The sequence below is a fragment of the Lethenteron reissneri genome, chromosome 30 (genome assembly GCF_015708825.2).
Source record: "Lethenteron reissneri isolate LAM-NWPU_2019-01 chromosome 30, ASM1570882v1, whole genome shotgun sequence".
In the NCBI taxonomy this organism is placed as follows: Eukaryota; Metazoa; Chordata; class Hyperoartia; order Petromyzontiformes; family Petromyzontidae; genus Lethenteron; species Lethenteron reissneri.
In genome coordinates, this window is record NC_083808.1 from 11676465 (window position 1) to 11695291 (window position 18827).

The 18827-nt window shown below is 43.4% G+C and overlaps 1 protein-coding gene across 1 annotated transcript in view; it reads right to left on the bottom strand.

The window, feature by feature from the left end:
- Nucleotides 1–18827, bottom strand: part of LOC133349529 (dynein axonemal heavy chain 3-like) — a 622240-nt gene that overhangs the window by 154285 nt on the left and 449128 nt on the right. Inside the window, 4 exon segments of the mRNA XM_061563065.1 lie at nucleotides 2702–2815; nucleotides 9520–9739; nucleotides 12080–12229; nucleotides 13420–13658. Coding sequence (XP_061419049.1) covers nucleotides 2702–2815; nucleotides 9520–9739; nucleotides 12080–12229; nucleotides 13420–13658 — 723 coding nt within the window.

Below are 18827 nucleotides of genomic sequence, written 5' to 3' on the forward strand. Positions count from 1 at the left end.
AAGAGTCGACAAAGCTGAGGCCGTTCTTACCTCGTACACAGGTCGACATGAAGCTAATGTGTTTGGCAAACGTGTTACAAGTGAGCTGGCCTTTTCTCAAGTTGAGTAAATCCACTGTTTGGAGCATTATTCTTGAAAGTAACCATCTAAGAAACGCTTTAGAACCATAGCAATTAAACATAATTCCATATTTAGTATGTTGAGAACATTTTTTTGTGTAATCTGATATCTCGGTTGCCATTATGATTACATTCACCAAATACTCTTATATTATAATCATATGTACTCTGGGTAAAAGCAGCAGTGCAATGGTTCGTTGCACTGTGTTCTGAACCGGGCAACCGCACGTTTGATTCCCAGCCACGGCGAACATCAGGGGCAAAGACTGGTTCTGGGTTCGGATCTTTCAGCATCCCCCAATGATCGCCACGGTGAAGTTTGGTCAAACAGCCTTCAGGACTGACACAGCATGGAGAAGCCTTCGAGCAATCTGAAAATCTGCATTGTGTGTGAGGGTGAATTTTTTTTTTCAGAAAGACCGGCACGACCATAGGATTGTCGGCTCTGTAACGTGATCTGTATGCATTGGCTGTTCCTGTCCTCGTTTTAACCCGAGTTACTGGCGTGACCAACTTCCCAAGTGAATTGTTTACTTTTTACTCCAAAAGGGAAAGAATCCATGAAAATGGAGAGGTGGCCAGATAGCTCAAGAGATCAAAGCAAATTGGAATATTTATACTGGAGGAATCCGATGAGCTATGAAGCTCTTTTTCACAGATGTCAAGGATTTTACAGATCGGTGTAGGCTTTCGCGACCAATATTATTCATAATAAAGGTTTCTGGGTTAGATCGCGTTATTTATAAATGTGTCGCAACCCTCCACCACCCGACACGGCCAATCAGTAAAAAATGTGTCACGTTGACAAAAGACAAATAGTTCACTACAACGGTGGGCTAAAGTAGTGTACTATTAGTCTTTTGCGACACATTTGTAAATAACGCGATCTAACCCAAAACCTTTATTATGAATATTTTACAGACGTCCAGTACAATCGGGTCAGTGGTGCCAGCTGACTGTATAGCCAATTGATGATAACAGTCCGGTCACCAGACTGTACAAAAAGACACGTCATATTAACTTCGGATGTGCACTAGATACGATGTAATTCAAACGCTAAGAATGTAAAACCTCGGTTTGACTGTCACGACTCTGCAGCCGGTGGGTGGGAAAGTGTTGTCTCCCCTTAGTACGTGGATTAGAGGTCACTTGATGAAATCTCAGAGGCAGCTCTGCAATGTCTACTTCAGTGAGCCATCTGCTAATATGGGGGGGGTGGGGTGGGGGGTTCTAATGCTCTGCCAGTCCCGAATGGATTTATTGCATTACATAAAACACAACAAGCACAATCAGGATTCTATTGGAGAAAAGAACAACACACTAGAAGTAACGACTTGGTAACATGCCACGTCAAAGTAGTCTGATAAAGCAATGAAGCTAAAGTCATGAAATATGATTGGAGGTTGCCTGCCTTTGGTGGTATTCTACATGCTGAATACAATATGCATTCTACTTCTGAGCATCGAATATTCAATGAACACCTTTGGTGTTTTTAATTCTTGCATTTACACCGCACTACATTCTTCTGTAGTCTTTATACATGAAACACTCTTTAGCACCGCTTTAGGGAAGGATTCACACTCGGGATTGGAATAAATATAACATTACCTCCTTTCACAAATGTAATGCCACATGCAAAATTAGCACAGGACCAGATTTTACAAGTATGGTTATTCTACCGAGTGTAAATACTTCCTCTGGCTAAACTGGGCTTTGTATTGGTGAATTAAACATGCGCGTGTGGATTGCTTTTCTAGTGACACACGAAGCTACTGACGACATGTAAAAGTGAAATAATGACTTACAAAATACATATATAACATTTTAATTTCCAAAAAAATTGTATCGAAATTATGATAGCAGGATGGAGTACATTTGGTTAACTAAATTCTATAATGAAAAGGAGCAGACTGATGCACGGTTGGCTACGTGCGGTGCGAATGAAGCCGGCTTGGAATGGAGACGAGAGACTCGAGAGAGGAACACATGGATTTGGAAACAAGTGAAAATTAGAGTGGTCCTAAGTGGGCTCGAGAAGGACACATCATGATTATCCTTTGCCCATTGCGATGATGTACAGTTTTTTCTTCCGATTCCATTTCGATGACGTCCGTGTACGTCATCGGAACGAAATTGGAAGAAAAAAAACTACCAAGGCTCCCACAAGGCCATGTGGCACAGTTTGGTGCCAGCTATAATAAGAGTTCAGCGGCCGTGTCACTGCGGTTATCTGCGGTGAGTACAATGTATTTAAAAACAATGGTACTATGCCTATCTAAATAAAATGTATGCTAATCGCTTGCGCATTCCGAGATTCATGACGAACGGGACCCGGACCCAGACGTCTCAGAACGGGAAAGGGTTAAGGATGATGCCCGTTGGAGGAGACTGGTGACTGAATAACAACTCAAGGATGGAGTACACCCAAGAGAATGACCACTGTGTGAGATGGAGTAATGAGATTAGCTAATGCGCAGTTGGATTGTGGTATTTAAGATTTGAGAGATGTTGATGCAGTGGTGGGGCGGGGGTTCTTTGTCCAGAAGTCGATAGATCGTGGCTGAAGGACTCCCTGCTCTCACCTGTACCACTCTGGCAAAGTCTCTGAGGCTGAATATGTAGTGAGACTTGGACGGCGTAGGCAGGAAGCTTTGCACAGCTGCTGTGTACACTTCAGTGGTAGCCCAGACCAACACCTGCAAAACAAGTCTCAGCATCACGGAGACGATACACTCAGCGATGCAATGTAGTACCATTTGTATGCATGCATCATTTCAAGTAGTGGTTCTCAAAGTGCGGTCCCTGGACCATCAGTGGTCCGCAATGGTCTTCCAGGTGGTGTCCGGTGGCTGTGATGCAAATTGATCTGTAATTAATGACAATGTTTATTATACCTTATGTTTCGGATATTAATTAATATTTAACTTATATATTTTTTTTAAAATAGGTGAACTACTCTGATTAAACTACCCTGACCCTAGGATCTAAACGCCCCCCCCCCCCTAAAAAAACCCTTATAGCTGTGTAAAAAAAAATTAAGTGCCGGTAATATTAATCATTTTGTACTGCTGATATTTAGAGAGAAGTGAATGCGTTTTGTGACCAGGGGTGGGGGCTGGCCGGGTGGTCTGTGGAAATGTTTGCATCGGCCGAGTGGCTCCGCGGGCCGAAACAGTTGTGATAAACATCGATTTGAAGGATACTGCCGTGATGAAACAGTTATCACACTGGAAATTACTGTAGCGTATGCTGGAGCGGTCACACCTGATCACGGATGCTTGTGTTGCTTCCGAAACGTCGTGATTTAATTTAGTTGCTTTATTTATATATTACAATTTTATTATTTTATTTTGTTTTCACCTAAGTGACTTTACCGAAAAAACCAAAGAGTATGGATCCTTGCAGTCACGAAAACTTCAAATCTAGAATATCACACTGGACTTGGAATTCTAAGGTTGGTGGTTCAATCTCCCGGTGTGGCAGATAAAACAATGGTCAAGTTTCTCCAATCTTCCCGTCTCTTTCCAACTCATCAGTATATATTGGTACATCACAGTTGGTTAATTGGCAGGGCGTGCGCGGTTAAGTATGGGTCCTCTGATCGCTTCCACAAAAGCTAGCTAGTTCAGAAGAGTAGGCTAAAATTCAGAACTAAACTTTTTACTTCACCAGGTAAGGCTCACTGAGTTATATACTGCAGCTCTTTTTCAGAAGCGACCTGACCACAAATGATAGAGCTTAACGAAGCGACTTATCACGTGCAAATTTATAGCAGTCAAATACTCTAAACGCGTGTTTCTAAATGTGGAGGGAAGCACCGGAGGAGCCGGAGACAAATCTACACGCTCACGGGGGAGAACATACTAACTCCAAAAATGCAGGCGAGGTAGTTAACATATCCAAGCCACTAGAAGGGCTCCCGAGAGCTTCCACGCGCACGAGTGGAGACCCTTCTGCCACCAGTGGCGTAACCAAGCAATCGCAAAAGCACCTGCATCTCACAACACTTGTGCAGAAAAATAAACTATGCAACAAATAAGGTCGATTACCTTTTTTTCAAATTTGCAAGCTGTTTTTTTTTGTTGCAAAAAAGTACGATACACCCTATAAAGGAATATCAAGTGAAAGCCACATCAATATTCCTAATTACTGTTAGTTTAAACACAAGAATTGATATACGTGCATATTAAAATATGTTCTTGCTGTTCATGTATTTTTAATGTTCTGCCATTAGTGTTGTACGGTGTGTGTGTGTTTCGTGTTTTAATCTGCTGCTCTCCAAGTGTTTTATGTCAATGTTTTCTTTTTTTATATTTATTCAATTTCTGATTTCATTGTCAGGTATACTCTAGTTGTAAAACAAGTTCTAGCTTGGATGCCATTTTAGTTGTGTTAAATGAAAAAAGATATACTCAGAAATGTAGTGCATTGTGCTATTCCAGGTGTAAACAAAAGACGTCCTTTATTTGAATGAATTATGTTTTATCTCATCAGTAATTACCGGCCAAACGCATCACGGGAGTTGCAACACCGTTAAAAATCTATTTCAGTCCAACAATGCCAAATCAGCGCAGAGCACCGAAAGGGCCATTCAGTGGCTTCTGGAATCACGCCACTGATCCCTTCCCAGCTGACGATATACGGGGCGCCACGGTGGTGACAAGTTAACCAATTGTAACTTGACTGGGATACAAGAGTTTGTGGACTCGATCCCGACCCTGGCTTGACGCCTCTATATTTGGAGTTTGCATGTTCTCCCCGCGGCCCTGCCGGTTTTTTTTCTGGGTCCTCCGGTTTTTCCTTCCACATTTAGAATCGTGGGTTTAGAATATTTGGCTGCTATACATTTCCACGCGACTAGCCACTTTGTTGAGATATCATTTGTGGCCAGGTCGCTTCTAAAAAAGAGCTACATAGCTCAGTGGGCCTTACCTGGTAAAATTAAAATAGTTTAGTTTAGTTTGGTGTTCCTTTATTCTCTGCTCACAGTGGTTTGCTAAGACAACAATCGCACATACAAAGACAACTAAAGACAACAAATAAAGAAATAAAACATTCTGCACTCGTATATATACACAAATGAACAAATATAAAACAGTTAAAAAAAATTATAATGATGCTAGGAATAGAAAATATTCGCAGTCAGTAGAAAAAAACTGAAGATAAAGGAAATTTAATGAAAATCCATCACGAAGGGAGGAAAGTGCTACTCTTGATTTTCGACACAGATACCAGATATAATGACAGCGATAAGAAGTGTGTTCTCGAGGAGCGGTAAAAGGAACAATGAGTGACCATTATTCCTGTGAAGATGAATCGGAGCTGAAGCATGAAGGCAGTGATTTACGAAGCGAAAGCAAAGAGGAGGGAGACGTTCGCGCAAATGAGGCCACGTAAGAAAGCAGGAGGGATTACGAGCGTGAAATATTTTAAAGATGACAAGATTTTGCAGTTGATGGGTACACAGAACGGAAAGTCGGCGCGGAGAATAACAGTTGTAGTGTGATATCTTTAGTACGTTCCAGTGAGAGTGCCCATAACAAGTCTTCCCTATCACATGCAGTTTTCAGATTTGACATTTACAGAGACGAGAATAAAGTTGGCAGCGTCAAAATGAAACGCAATAAAGGCTCAAAAATGTTTTTATTATGCAACAAAGTAAAAGTTTTGAAGGAGCAAGAGATATTACAAAAGAATGTTTGAAAAGCACGAGATGGGAAGCGGTGGGAAGTGATCTCATGGTCAAATATTATATCAAGATTCTAGATTGTGGCCACATGAACACGGAGGAGGTTAGCGATCACAGTGATTACATATGAGCTCGAGTACTTGGAGTAAAGAGATCCCTTATCAAGTAAACTAACTTCACATAAGATAAGCGGAGTTAGAGTTCTCACATGGCTTAACAAATAAATGAAGAATCGTCGAAAAGAAGAACAAATACAGTCACGACAAACAGACAAAAGAGTGACACAATGTTACGTTTTAAAAAGATAAATAATTTAAATAATTTACACTTAAAATGCATCATCATCACGATCCATGGGCAGACAGTCCGTAGGGTGTCCACTGGACATTTAAACATGTTTCCACTTTCCTCTGTCTTGTGCCAACATGCTCAAATAGTGCCACATCTCTCTTGCACCAATCTCTTATGTCGTCAAGCCAGCTAAAATTGTTATTTTGAAACACAAAGTCCTGTTCTGCAGCTTCACAGCCAAGCTACGTAAAAACAACTTACTATTGTTATATACACCCTTCATGAGTACAGCAACTTCATATGTATGTATGTATTTATGCTGTGCTTCTATTGCACCATACGTAGCCAAGCACGCTATATCCGTGCTGTGTCCAGATGCGTTAAAAAGTTAAATTACATCTCATAGATCTGACGACACCAGTTTGAAGACAAGGCTATTTTATACACATCAACCCCGAAGGGTTCAAATCGGTGAGACCACGGCTGAAAATCCTTCGGGGGAAAACCCCCAATAAACTGAAAGGGGGCCAAGAAACCGAGTGGGAAACCAAAAAAAACAGAGGCACAGAAACACGTGTAGTGTAATAGCGCCGGCTGGTGACCAGCAGCGGCAACTGCGGTGGACAAACAGGACACACGCCGGTGAGCATATACACGGCTGTGTCGGCAGGGCGGAGTAAATGGGGCAAGGGTCATGGAGGGCCCCATCTGGTAGCCCCTGGAACCTGCTAGTGGGTTCGAGAAGGGAGGCGCGGCCAGGGCGGAGCCTGGCTGTACTGGGAGCATAAAAGGGGCCGAGAGCGGGAGCTCGAGGCTGCCGGTTTTGGGATTGGATCATCTCATCGTTGCCGTCGTCTCGTCGCCATCGTGGCTGCCATCTCCGCTATATATTGCGCTGCTAGATAGTCTGTTAGCTGTCTCGGTCAGCGTCATCAATGTTAAACGGCTAGTGTTGTGTATAGGCTAGCGACTGTAGAGTGAGTACAGGCGAGATCGTGTGAGGTCAATAAAGAAGGTGCCTCTAAAAACCTCGTCTCCGACTCACTGACACTACCATGTAACTATTACACAGGCAAAGGCGAATATACTTTTACTCATACTTTAAAGTAGTTTCAAGTCTCCTTAAAGTTTTAAATAGTTTTTTTACTTTGGGATGGTTACGTATGGTACCTCCGATTAGAACGGTTGGCTCCGTACGGTGCGAAAGAAGTTTAACATAGATAAATACAAAATGAAGGTGGAGGTTACTACATTTGTTTGCTTAGCCACAATCAGCTAACGTCCACCACTGAGTGAACACCCCCCCCCCTTTCCCCGCTCAAAGTAAAATAAATATAATAACCAACTTGGACATTTGTTATTAGTTTCCCACTTGCTTCTCATAGAAAAGCTGTCTGTCAGTAAAGGCAAAATTTTTTTAGCTGACCCTTACACGAGACCTGAACCATCGGCATTCGCTACCGGGCGAGGCGCTGCAATAAATAGGGCCAAGATAATTATTTTCAGGTAAGCAATAAAATACGTGAGAATCGTTGCACGGTTGAGAGACACGTGCAAAAATGTTCAAAGCCAAGTGAGTCTCAAGGGTAATCTTTGGGGTAATCCTTGATTTTTGACACTGGAACATATGGCATTTAACTGAAAAACGTCCATGCATTAAATGTATGGGGAGCAGTGGCATATTGGTTAGGGCTATGAACACAGTGTCCCAAGTTCGATTTCCAGCCAAGTAATTGTCATAGTTTTTGATGCCTTGCCCAATCTTGATGAATTTGACTTATATAAGCCACCCATACAGATGCCTACCTAAAACCTGACTCCCACCACCATCCACCACAGAAGAATTTGTTCATCAAAACTCTACACCATAGAGCTCGATGTATTTCCGACCATCACCACCTAGCCAGTGAACTGGGGCACGTACACTAAGCCCTCAAGATGAATGGATATTCGGATTACACAATCCGTAAAGACATCACTCCAACCGTTGGGAAAGAACCATCTGGGGACCCAATAAAGCTATCACCTTGCCATACATAGCAGGTGTTACCAATTTTTTTTCCAATATCATGAGCAAACACAAGATCCAGGTTCGACACTGTACGTAAAATTCGTGATCTGATCCCATCTGTGAAGGATGTGATCCCTGACATGCAATACCCCGGCGTCTACAAACTAAGCTGTGTCTGCGGCAGTAGTTACATTGGGGAAACTAAGCGACATGTCTCGGACAGTGTTCGTGAAAACACGGTAGGACCAATACCTAAGTGGTGGCTGATCATTGTTTCAACGCTATGGGCACACACGAAATAGATTTTTCCAAGACGAAGGTACTCTGCAAGCCCACTGGCTATCAACAAAGATTCGTTCATGAAGCCATTCAGATATATAAACACAGACACAATTTTAACCGAGAAGATGGGTACAAACTGAGGAATAATTGGAAGGACGTTATTAACCAAATTTCGATTTAAAACTTTCGTGAGTGCAGGGATTCATCTTCTGCTTGCGTTGTGGCCGAAACGTCGTGATAATTATTTAATTATGTTTTATTTTTATTATTTTATTACTTCCATTCTACGTGACTTTACCGAAAGAACCAAGAAGACGTTATTAACCAATTTAAGTCATAACTGGCTGAGATGTTTCCATGCTACCTGCCGATGCTAGCAGTTATTTCCGTCCCTCTTACATACACGTTAAATGTCTCACTAACACAGCCACCGTTGCTCCTTTTCCTCAATGTGATGTTGTCCCTCGTATTTTTAACGAGCTGGATGTCTCACTAGCACAGCCACCGTTGCGTTGCTTCGTTTACACTGACATGCTAATCTCTCACAATACAATGGCCACCTCAACAGCTGCGTCGTCGTCGTGGAAGGTCATCACCGATCTTACATTGGCATGCAAATGTCACCTCTAGCCCCGGCCACTTACCCTTGGGCTGAGCCCATCTCAAGCCGATATAACTTCGTGTTTCATAAGCTCTCCCGCTGTATTTTCTCCTGCCTCAGCAGCTCTCTCGCTATATATTTTTTTTCACCTGATGACGATTGCTTGTGTTGCGATCAAATCGTCGTGATAATTTTATTATTTTTCTATCTATGTGGCTTTACCGAAAGACCCAAATAATATTTATATAAGACATGTCTTTATTAATTATATTTAGTGACTTGCTTACCATGCTTCTCTTTTTCATACTTCTATCGTTTTTGTGTATTGTTTGCTGCCGTTGTAACTTGCTGACCCACCCATACTAGACGTCTGTGAGCAAGAACTTCATAGCTCATCGGATACCTCCAGTCGAATATCAAGATTCTTGACTCTCAAAACGTTATCACGATGTTCATTTGACAACAGCGCGAGAGGCAGTGTAGGTGGCGTGGGTGGCGTGGGGGGGGTAGGGGGGTGAACGCGTACGCGAGCAAAACGCTTGAGCGACGTCTCGAAGCCCTGGCTGAAATGCCAGTCGGCGATCGGCTGAAAGATGCCCTTCACGGTGTCCTCGGAGAACGCGTCGATGGCGAGCACGTTGAAGTGGCGGAGCAGGCGCGGCGTGACCTCGTGGCGGCCGCCACCCGCGGGGGCCATGGCAGCTACCACCGCCGTGTCCTGCAGATGCACCTCTCCACCTGTTTGCCTGCCGCGCGATGGAGCAGCGGGTGGTTGGGGGGGGGGGAAGGAAAGCGCTGTTGAAATGTGACAAAGCGACACTCGCCAATTTTTTGAGATGCACGGACAGGCCACTTGCAGGCGCAAACATTTATCTTCCACGTGTTTTTTTGTTTCGTTCATTTGGGAGTGGCTTATTCAGCGAGTATTGTGTGACAATGCAATGCACCATTTTTTTGGGGGCTAACCGCCAAACAAAGACGGTCACCGCATCGCGTGCTTTCAGATGCGCTTCTGCAGCCATTTAGAACACTTTTTCTTCCGATATTAGGAAGCCACTGGAGCTATGCACTTTAAAATCATCAAGACAGAAAAATTAATTCTTTCTAACTGCTTTTTGCGTTTACCGTAGTTTGTTGTCCTCCCCGCAACTCCAATTAGCACGGTTGACTACGTATGGTGCAAAAGAAGGTCCGTGGAAGGCCAATGCTCTTCCGCGTGTTTGTCTTATTGTTCGTTTTGGTTGTGGGTTAGTCAGCGAGTAATGTGTGACAATGTATTGCACCGTTACATCCACCAGGAGCATACTGAGGAATGCGTTGGCAACATTTGACACGAGAGCAGAGTTGTACACGCAAAGAGACAAAGTAACTTCACCTCGCCGTGCAGACTCTAGGGGTCTATCGTTCTCAGGGATAGAAATCATCCACAAAAAGTGCGGCACCAAATTAAATGCGATTTTTTGAAGCATTCACTGGTGAATTTGGTTGAGACCATCGGCTTGCTACACTTCAGAACCCCCGTTTAATTACAGGCGGCTACCTGGTTTCGAACCCAGGTTCTCAATGGTACTGGCTCCGTACTCTGACGTGTTATGGATGCACATTTAGAAACTGGAACACATTTATTGACGTATGTATTCATTTACTGTCCAGAATAATTCTGATATCTATTGGACTGGTCCTGTTTTATATGCTGTAAAGTGTTTGTGTGTATGCATGCATGTACGTATGATGGATGTCTGAATGGATATATATGAATTTCAGCACAAATGTCTGCGCGTGTTTATGCATGTGTGCGCATGAATGCCAATGCCTTAACATTTGTCAAGTTGTTTTCATTACAATGCTGAGTGACAGCTGGACTGACAAGGGAATGGATGGTCAGGCAGATGGGCAGTTACATCGCAAAACAAGAACAGAACACAGTCTTGCTGCCAGGGAAATCAAAACACAATTCAGTTTACACTGCACGAGTGTGTACACAAATATATCTAAATGTTGGATAGTCAGTCTGATAAGTGAGGCATCCTGTTGCATTAATACATCACTTTGCATTTTCCATGTCAGTCATGTTTGATTAAATGCATTTACCAGGTCATAAAAAACAACAACCGCTGTACAACATTGAAAACTGTAAGGACAAGCTTGAATTTTCTCCAGCAACATTCATATTCATGAAAATATACGAACTAAAACGCTTACATTTCTAGTACAAACTGGTGACAGCATTGTTATCTGCAGCCGTGATTTCGAACCTCATAGTTTAACACAAAGACTCAGACCTACCATTGTACGTCACTACCCCAACACAAACACACCCACGTACGTACACCATATCCACGTCGAGAATTAACTTGAAGACGTACTTAAAGTATCAACTAATTTGTCAATCAATTGCTTCTTCAAAATGATAACATATATATTCGAGCGAATGCAGACAAAATATATTTGTGCAAGGGAATGAGCGCACGCATCATTGCCGAGCCATTACAAGCAAAATAAATGGCAATTACCGTAGAATAACGCGCACTTAAGAGCAGAGGTGGCAGTACTATATCAAACCTGACATGCGCGCGTGGGTGTGCCACTCGGTGAACTCCGGCGCAAATGTACGCAATTGCTATGCAGACAACACAACCGCAGGTCTCCAAGGACGTCAAAGTCAAGACGACAGTCTCCGCGTGCAACAAAAACAACAACAAAATATTTCAGCATGTGGAGCTTTCAACAACTCGCACGTTCGACGGCGGCCTGGGACGGAGCTGTCTGCCACTCTCAACTAAAGTAAACTATTTTTTATTTTACCAGGTAAGGTCCACTGAGCTTCAGAAGCGACCTGGCCACAAATGATAGCCCAACGAAGCGGCTTATCGCGTGGAAATTTATATCAGCCTAATACTCTAAACACACGTTGATTCTAAATGTGGAGGCAAAGATCGGAAGACCCGGAGAAAAATCCACGCGACCAATGGGAGAGACACGTGCAAACTCCAAATATACAACAGGCGTCAGAGTCGGTATCAAACCCACGACCCGTATACCAGGCGAGGGAAATAACATCTCACCACCGTGGGGCTCGTACTCACCTGTCGAACCAGTAGCCGTGGTCAATCCACTGTCTCAGCAGCTCAATGGGCGGCTGCGCTCCATACTGGCCCTTCGCAGGCATGTTCAGGTCGTCCACAAACACGATCATCTTCTTGCCCAGCAGGGGACCGTAGATGTCTTTCTTGCGTCTTGGAACCGGCAAAGGGGCAGTGACGAATGTGAAACATTTTCCAGGAACGTAACCGCTGCGTTCGGCAAAGGTTTGACCGCATACGAAAATTAAAGCATTCCCTGCGTGAGCTGGACTATTTTTTCAAGTAAGATGCGGGTATGTCAGGCTAATTTAGCCGCCATAAATATCCTTCAGCAATATAGATACATTGATCAATCTTGGCAGCCGGGTAGCTCAGGTTGCTAATGTGTGCATCAGAGCACCGAGCCTGCAATTATGAGATATTGGATTGAATTCGGGCAGCCACCTGTGTCGAGTGAGTTGAAGGTTTTGGCCTCAAATTCAGGGTATCTGTACCATCAAAAGAGCAAATGGAGCGGCAACCCTGTAATTTGGCAGAGCAGAGTCATTGTTGGAAATTCCACTTGTCTATGACCGGGGACGTTCGCCTTCCGCAAAAGTGGCTGTCGTTTTATTAATTGATAGGCTGATTTCACCCTGACCAAGATTGAACTGTATCCTAGTTGAGTGCTCAAATCATATTGTCAGATACAACTGATGATAACAACTATCTTAAAAACCCAGTGCCAAACAGTGCTATGAACAAGGTTATATTTTTTTGCTAAATTATTTGATATGCTATGTTTGCCTGGATTTAACATTTTAGAAATCTACTTCTAATTGTCATCTAAAAAAAATAGTGGGAGGGAAAGAGTTTAGATTTTGCTAGAACCCAATAAGATTAGCGGAGGAGATGAAATATGGTCAGTTTTTTGTGGTTAATACATAGCGCACTATCAATAACATTGCCGCCCTCCCATGGTGTACCGCGTGTTGTTCAACATGATGTCTGACGTTGCTTGCCACGTGCTTCTTTAACTTCGTGACTGAAGAAGGTCCCAACTAGTTGAGTACAAACGTCGGACATCGTGCCGAAACACGTGGTACAACCCAGTAACGTGTCCACGAGAGCTAAACATCACAGGCATGAAAACCTATGCGGTAGTATAATACACAGAATCATCCTTTATTGGACTCTGTGCAATGAAAATTACTCCATTGCTTCAATTCTCCGCCTGTCAGTCAGGGACGGTACTTAAGTTAAGTGCCGTCGCTGACCGAATTCCTTATCGTGTAGACAAACAGGCGTTTGCCGGCGAACTCCGCCGGCGGCTGTGGTGGTGGCGGCGGCGCGTGCGTGCACACCTCTCCAGCTTAGCGAGGATGCTGTCCTGGGTGTGCACGGCGCTCGTGTGCGCCGAGAACGCCAGCTCGCAGGCCACGTGGCTCTCGCTGGGGAGGGCTCGCAGGAAGGCCCGCGTGCCCCACGTCTTGCCCGTGCCGGGCGGCCCCACCAGCAGCAGCGGCCGACCGCGGCGTGGGATCGTCTCGAGGAAGAAGCCCAATCGCGCCGTCTCAGCCGTGCCGACCAGCACCTCGCTTGGCTACAGGCAGCGGTGGAAGAGCAACGCGGGAACATGGGCCAGTTAGCCACTTTTTCCGCCACTCAGATGATCGATCAATGGAAACCTGTGAAACTATAAACTATGTTAATTTTAACCACGTAACGCCCACTGAGCTATGTAGCTCTTTTTCATCAGCGACCTGGCCACAAACGATAGCTCAACGAAGTAGCCTATCACGCGGAAATTTATAGCAGCCAAATACTCAAAACGCATTTTTATGTTATATGGGGAGGGAAAAACCGGAGGACCAGAAGAAAAATCCATGCGACCACGGGGAGAGACACATGCAAACTCCAAATATACAACAGGCGTCAAGGTCGGTATCAAACCCACGACCTGTATACCAAGCGAGGTCGTTAACATCTCACAACTGCGGCACCCCTTATTTCTTCAAAGGTGCCTTTCTCAAACCAAAGTTCCTTATATACATACATATATTATGCTCCTCCTATAGAACTAAAAAAACATGCCATAATAATAATTAGATTAATCTAAAACAATGCTTTTCTTTTCCTAGGTATAGGGTGTTGGAGTAGTTATGATCACACCATCATGATGGTTGTTCCTTGGCGTGGCATTTCTTAGGAGGGTCGGTGAATTGAGTGGCGTTGTAGATTGTCGTCAGGGGTAGGTATGAGGAGAGGTCCATCGTCCATCAAATTATAGGGACAAAAGTAGTTTTGTATTTCACCCAAGAGAGTGGCGATTATTTGTTCACGCTCACCACGAAAAGGAAGAGGGGATTTTCATTAGTGGCTCAAACCGCCAGTGGGAATGAGCACCCACGGACACTTTTTTGAACGAGGGGCCACATTTTTTGCACTTGGCTATTTTTTATTAACCCATTGGGAATTTAAGTATCGCTGGCAATTACCATCTGGAGCAAATGCAAATGATGCAGAGATTAAGGGTAAACAGATCAAAATATATTATGTTACGAACTTTTACATCGTAAAAAAAACCATAATAGTCTGCCCTGGGTGAAGTTTTTACTCTTGGCACGGAATTATATATTACGTCTAAGGGTGAATTTATACAGAACTTTAATAAACTAACAATGACAACAATTATTACCATAATTGCCATCATCAATGTGCTGGACAAAGTGCAGAATTGCCCTGTGGCACAATGGGACAGAGGTATTCATTATTTCTCAGTACATAGGCTGCTAGCCCTGAAACACTGTTCCTTAGACTCTGCATTCTGTTGATATAAGAACACATTTAGATGCTGGATAAACTATATGCAGCCACGTAGCAATGTGGATGGAGCCTGCGGCTCACAAATATTGATCAGGAGTTGACTAAGCTCATTATTTTGGGGTCAATAAAATACATACAACTGTGTAAAACAACGTGCAATTTCCAAGAATGGCTGTTATAAATACAGAACAATTATAACTTAGGTTATTCCGAGTGCCACAACAGAAATGCATGCCACCACACTGATTTAGCAATCGTTGGCCTTGACACATTTAATATCAATTATTTACCGACCTTACCAAAAGGAATGTGGGATATTTACCACTGGCTCATGGCCCCCAACTGAGATGGGCACCTACCCAGCTCATTTGAGGTTAATTTACACTTCCCCCCCGACGGAATGATTAGAAGTCAATGTAATATAATCAAGTTCACGTTTATTTGTTTAACCAGACGAGGGCTCAAGAGACCACGTTCCGTCTAATTTTCGAGAGTGACCCGCTTGAGTAATTATTTTTTTATGCCGTAATTAATGATTCACGCTTCAAAAGAAACTGCTATTTATCAAGAGAATTAAGTTTATTCAGAAGTTTTCTTCCCGAGTAAAGTTCATTGAGATACACAGCTCGTTTTAAAGGGCAAGTAGGCCGTCAGAAATATAACAACAAAGCAGATGTAACATTTTACTGGTAGGAACCTCCTGGTTACACCAGCCCACAGAGGATTATTGTGTCCGTCCGTCTGTCGTAAATGCAAAAATGGGAGGGGTGGGGGTGGGTGGAGAGGGGAGGGTGGGGAGGGGCTGGGTGGGGCTGGGTGGGGGGTGGGAGGGGTTGGGCTGGGTGGGGAGGGAGGGACTGGTCACCCCGTGGTGCCCTTATAAAACTCAACGTTTAACCTACTCACGCCGGCTTGTGCCCGCCCTCACAGTCGGCCATATTTGCGGAATACACCACGTTGCCGTTGACCCTGGCCATTGACCGAGCAACCCAACGTTCCTACCAGCTCCCTCCGCAGGAATGTGTTTGAATTGGAACTGCCCATCCCACCACATTCCGTGAGCCATTTTGAGGCAACAAATCAGACCACCTTGCCTCGGCAATTGAGCTATCAATGGCTTAAATGCTTTCCCCCCTGATAAAAAAAGTGTAATCCTATCACTCTTTGGTTCTTTCGATAAAGTCACGTAGAATTAAAATAAATTAAATAATAACAGAAAACGACGTTTCGATTGCAACACAAGCAACCATCATCGGGTAAGAATGAATGAGAAAACCTAGTAAACTTAGAAATATAATGCAATACAACACAGAGTCGGCTAACACAACAGTCAACACTCTACCTGGTTGATTACGTTCTTCCAAAGATTGCTAAATTTGAGAGACAAAACACAGACACGGAGACACATAGATATACACACAAGCAGATAGAGACACACACACAGAGACACACAACTCTCTCATTATTCTCTATCCCAATCCCCCCCCCCTCTCTCTGCCTCCTCCCCTCTCTCTCTATTTAAGGCCTCGACCAGGGGCGGTTTCTTCATTAGGGCGATTGGTCGACGCACCACCAATGTCATTCAACCACAGAGTCACGCTAGCCGTCACTGCAGCCTCTGGATATAGTCCAATCAGCGTCATGTCACGTTCTGTGGAGTACCGCCTCTTTTGGGGCGATTTCACTCCGGCTGAGAATCGCCCCGAGTGGTCCCATAGACTTACATTCAAAGATGTTTTTTTTCGAACGGGGGCGCTCCAATGCATTTTCTATGGATTCCGGAAGGGCTCGCCCTAACGTGCTTACGTCATCATACGTGCTTATGTCATCATACGTGCTAAGGTCATCATACGTAAGCACGTTTCATCCAACAATATAATTTATCGCTACCTAGTGGAATCTTTAATAAAATAAACTTGAGTGGTTTGTTTTAATAGTGAGTATATAAACAAACGAGATGTATTGTAAGAGTCACTTTATTTTTCATTAATATTAAAGAAGTGAAGTTGCCTTTACATGCTTAAGCTGTTAATTTATTCATTGCATGGGTGGACCTTATCCTTATCAATCATCCAGACATTTGCCCCCCCTGAGAGATTTTGCAGGAGCCGCCACTGGCCTCGACACAGAGGCGTTGTCTCTGTTTGTCTATGCTGTGTCTCTCTCTGTGTGTGATGGTTGCTTGTGTTGCAATCTAAACGTCCTATTCTATTAGTATTTTATTTATTTTCATTCTACGTGACTTTACCGAAAGAACCAAAGAGTAATTCCTGCAGTCACGAAAGCTTCGAATCTAGTTTGTAATCCTATCATTTTGAGATTTAACCCCATTTCCATCACAGGCAGGATATTATTTCGTTGGAGAGGATTACAACATTCGACGTAAAACTATTGCGCTGTGCAGATCAAAGCGTGCGCCGAGTTGATGCGCGATATTCTCGCACTGTCGCTAATTGTACAGGCGGGCAAATCTTCACGTATCATTGAGACCAAAAAAGTACCGACTCGAGAAAAAAATACCTTTGTTTGACCCTCATAAAAAAAGTCACCATGCCCTCCATTGCCAATAAAACAAACAAGCGAGGCTGCCGAATACTGCAGGCATAACTTTGTCCCAGCTTTCTTTTTTTGCTTGTTTAATGGTCCAACCTCACTCTAGCAGACTTGTGGTATAAGTGACCTTGGTCTAATTGGCTGGCCGCGTGCCAAAAATATATCAGCAATCACATTTTACCACACTGCGCTCTCATTTTTTTAAAAACAGCTTTCATAAGCGTCATAACATAATAACAGTCAGGTAACCTGTAACTACCCTTCAAAATGACGCTGCAAAGATACACCTTCTCGGTGTGATGCCCTTTCAGATTTTAGGTCCCCAGCAGCCAACGACGTACAGTGAGGGAAAAAAGTATTTGATCCCCTGCTGATTTTGTACGTTTGCCCACTGACAAAGAAATTATCAGTCTATAATTTTAATGGTATGTTTATTTGAACAGTGAGAGACAGAATAACAACAACAAAATCCAGAAAAACGCATGTCAAAAAAGTTATAAATTGATTTGCATTTTAATTAGGGAAATAAGTATTTGACTCCTCTGCAAAACATGACTTAGTACTTGGTGGCAAAACCCTTGTTGACAATCACAGAGGTCAGACGTTTCTTGTAGTTGGCCACCAGGTTTGCACACATCTCAGGAGGGATTTTGTCCCACTCCTCTTTGCAGATCTTCTCCAAGTCATTAAGGTTTCGAGGCTGACGTTTGGCAACTCGAACCTTCAGCTCCCTCCACATATTTTCTATTGGATTAAGGTCTGGAGAATGGCTAGGCCACTCCAGGACCTTAATGTGCTTCTTCTTGAGCCACTCCATTGTTGCCTTGGCCGTGTGTTTTGGGTCATTGTCATGCTGGAATACCCATCCACGACCCATTTTCAATACCCTGGCTGAGGGAAGGAGGTTCTCACCCAAGATTTGACGGTACATGGCCCCGTCCATCGTCCCTTTCATGTACTAAGTCATGTTTTGCAGAGGGGTCAAATACTTATTTCCCTCATTAAAATGCAAATCAATTTATAACATTTTTGACATGCGTTTTTCTGGATTTTGTTGTTGTTATTCTGTCTCTCACTGTTCAAATAAACCTACCATTAAAATTATAGACTGATCATTTCTTTGTCAGTGGGCAAACGTACAAAATCAGCAGGGGATCAAATACTTTTTCCCTCACTGTAGATTGGTTGCCTGCAAAAAAAAATTGTATTTCATTTTAAAATGGGTATGACATTTTAAAATTGTATTGAATTTGCAGAAATTCACGTGTATTCGGCTACAATCCTAGCATCCTATATTCCATTTTCAACCATTTGAAACATTATAATTTGTCCAAGACCTCCCCTAGATTGACTCAGCAACAACATGAGCACCTGACATGGTGTGTATACGTAA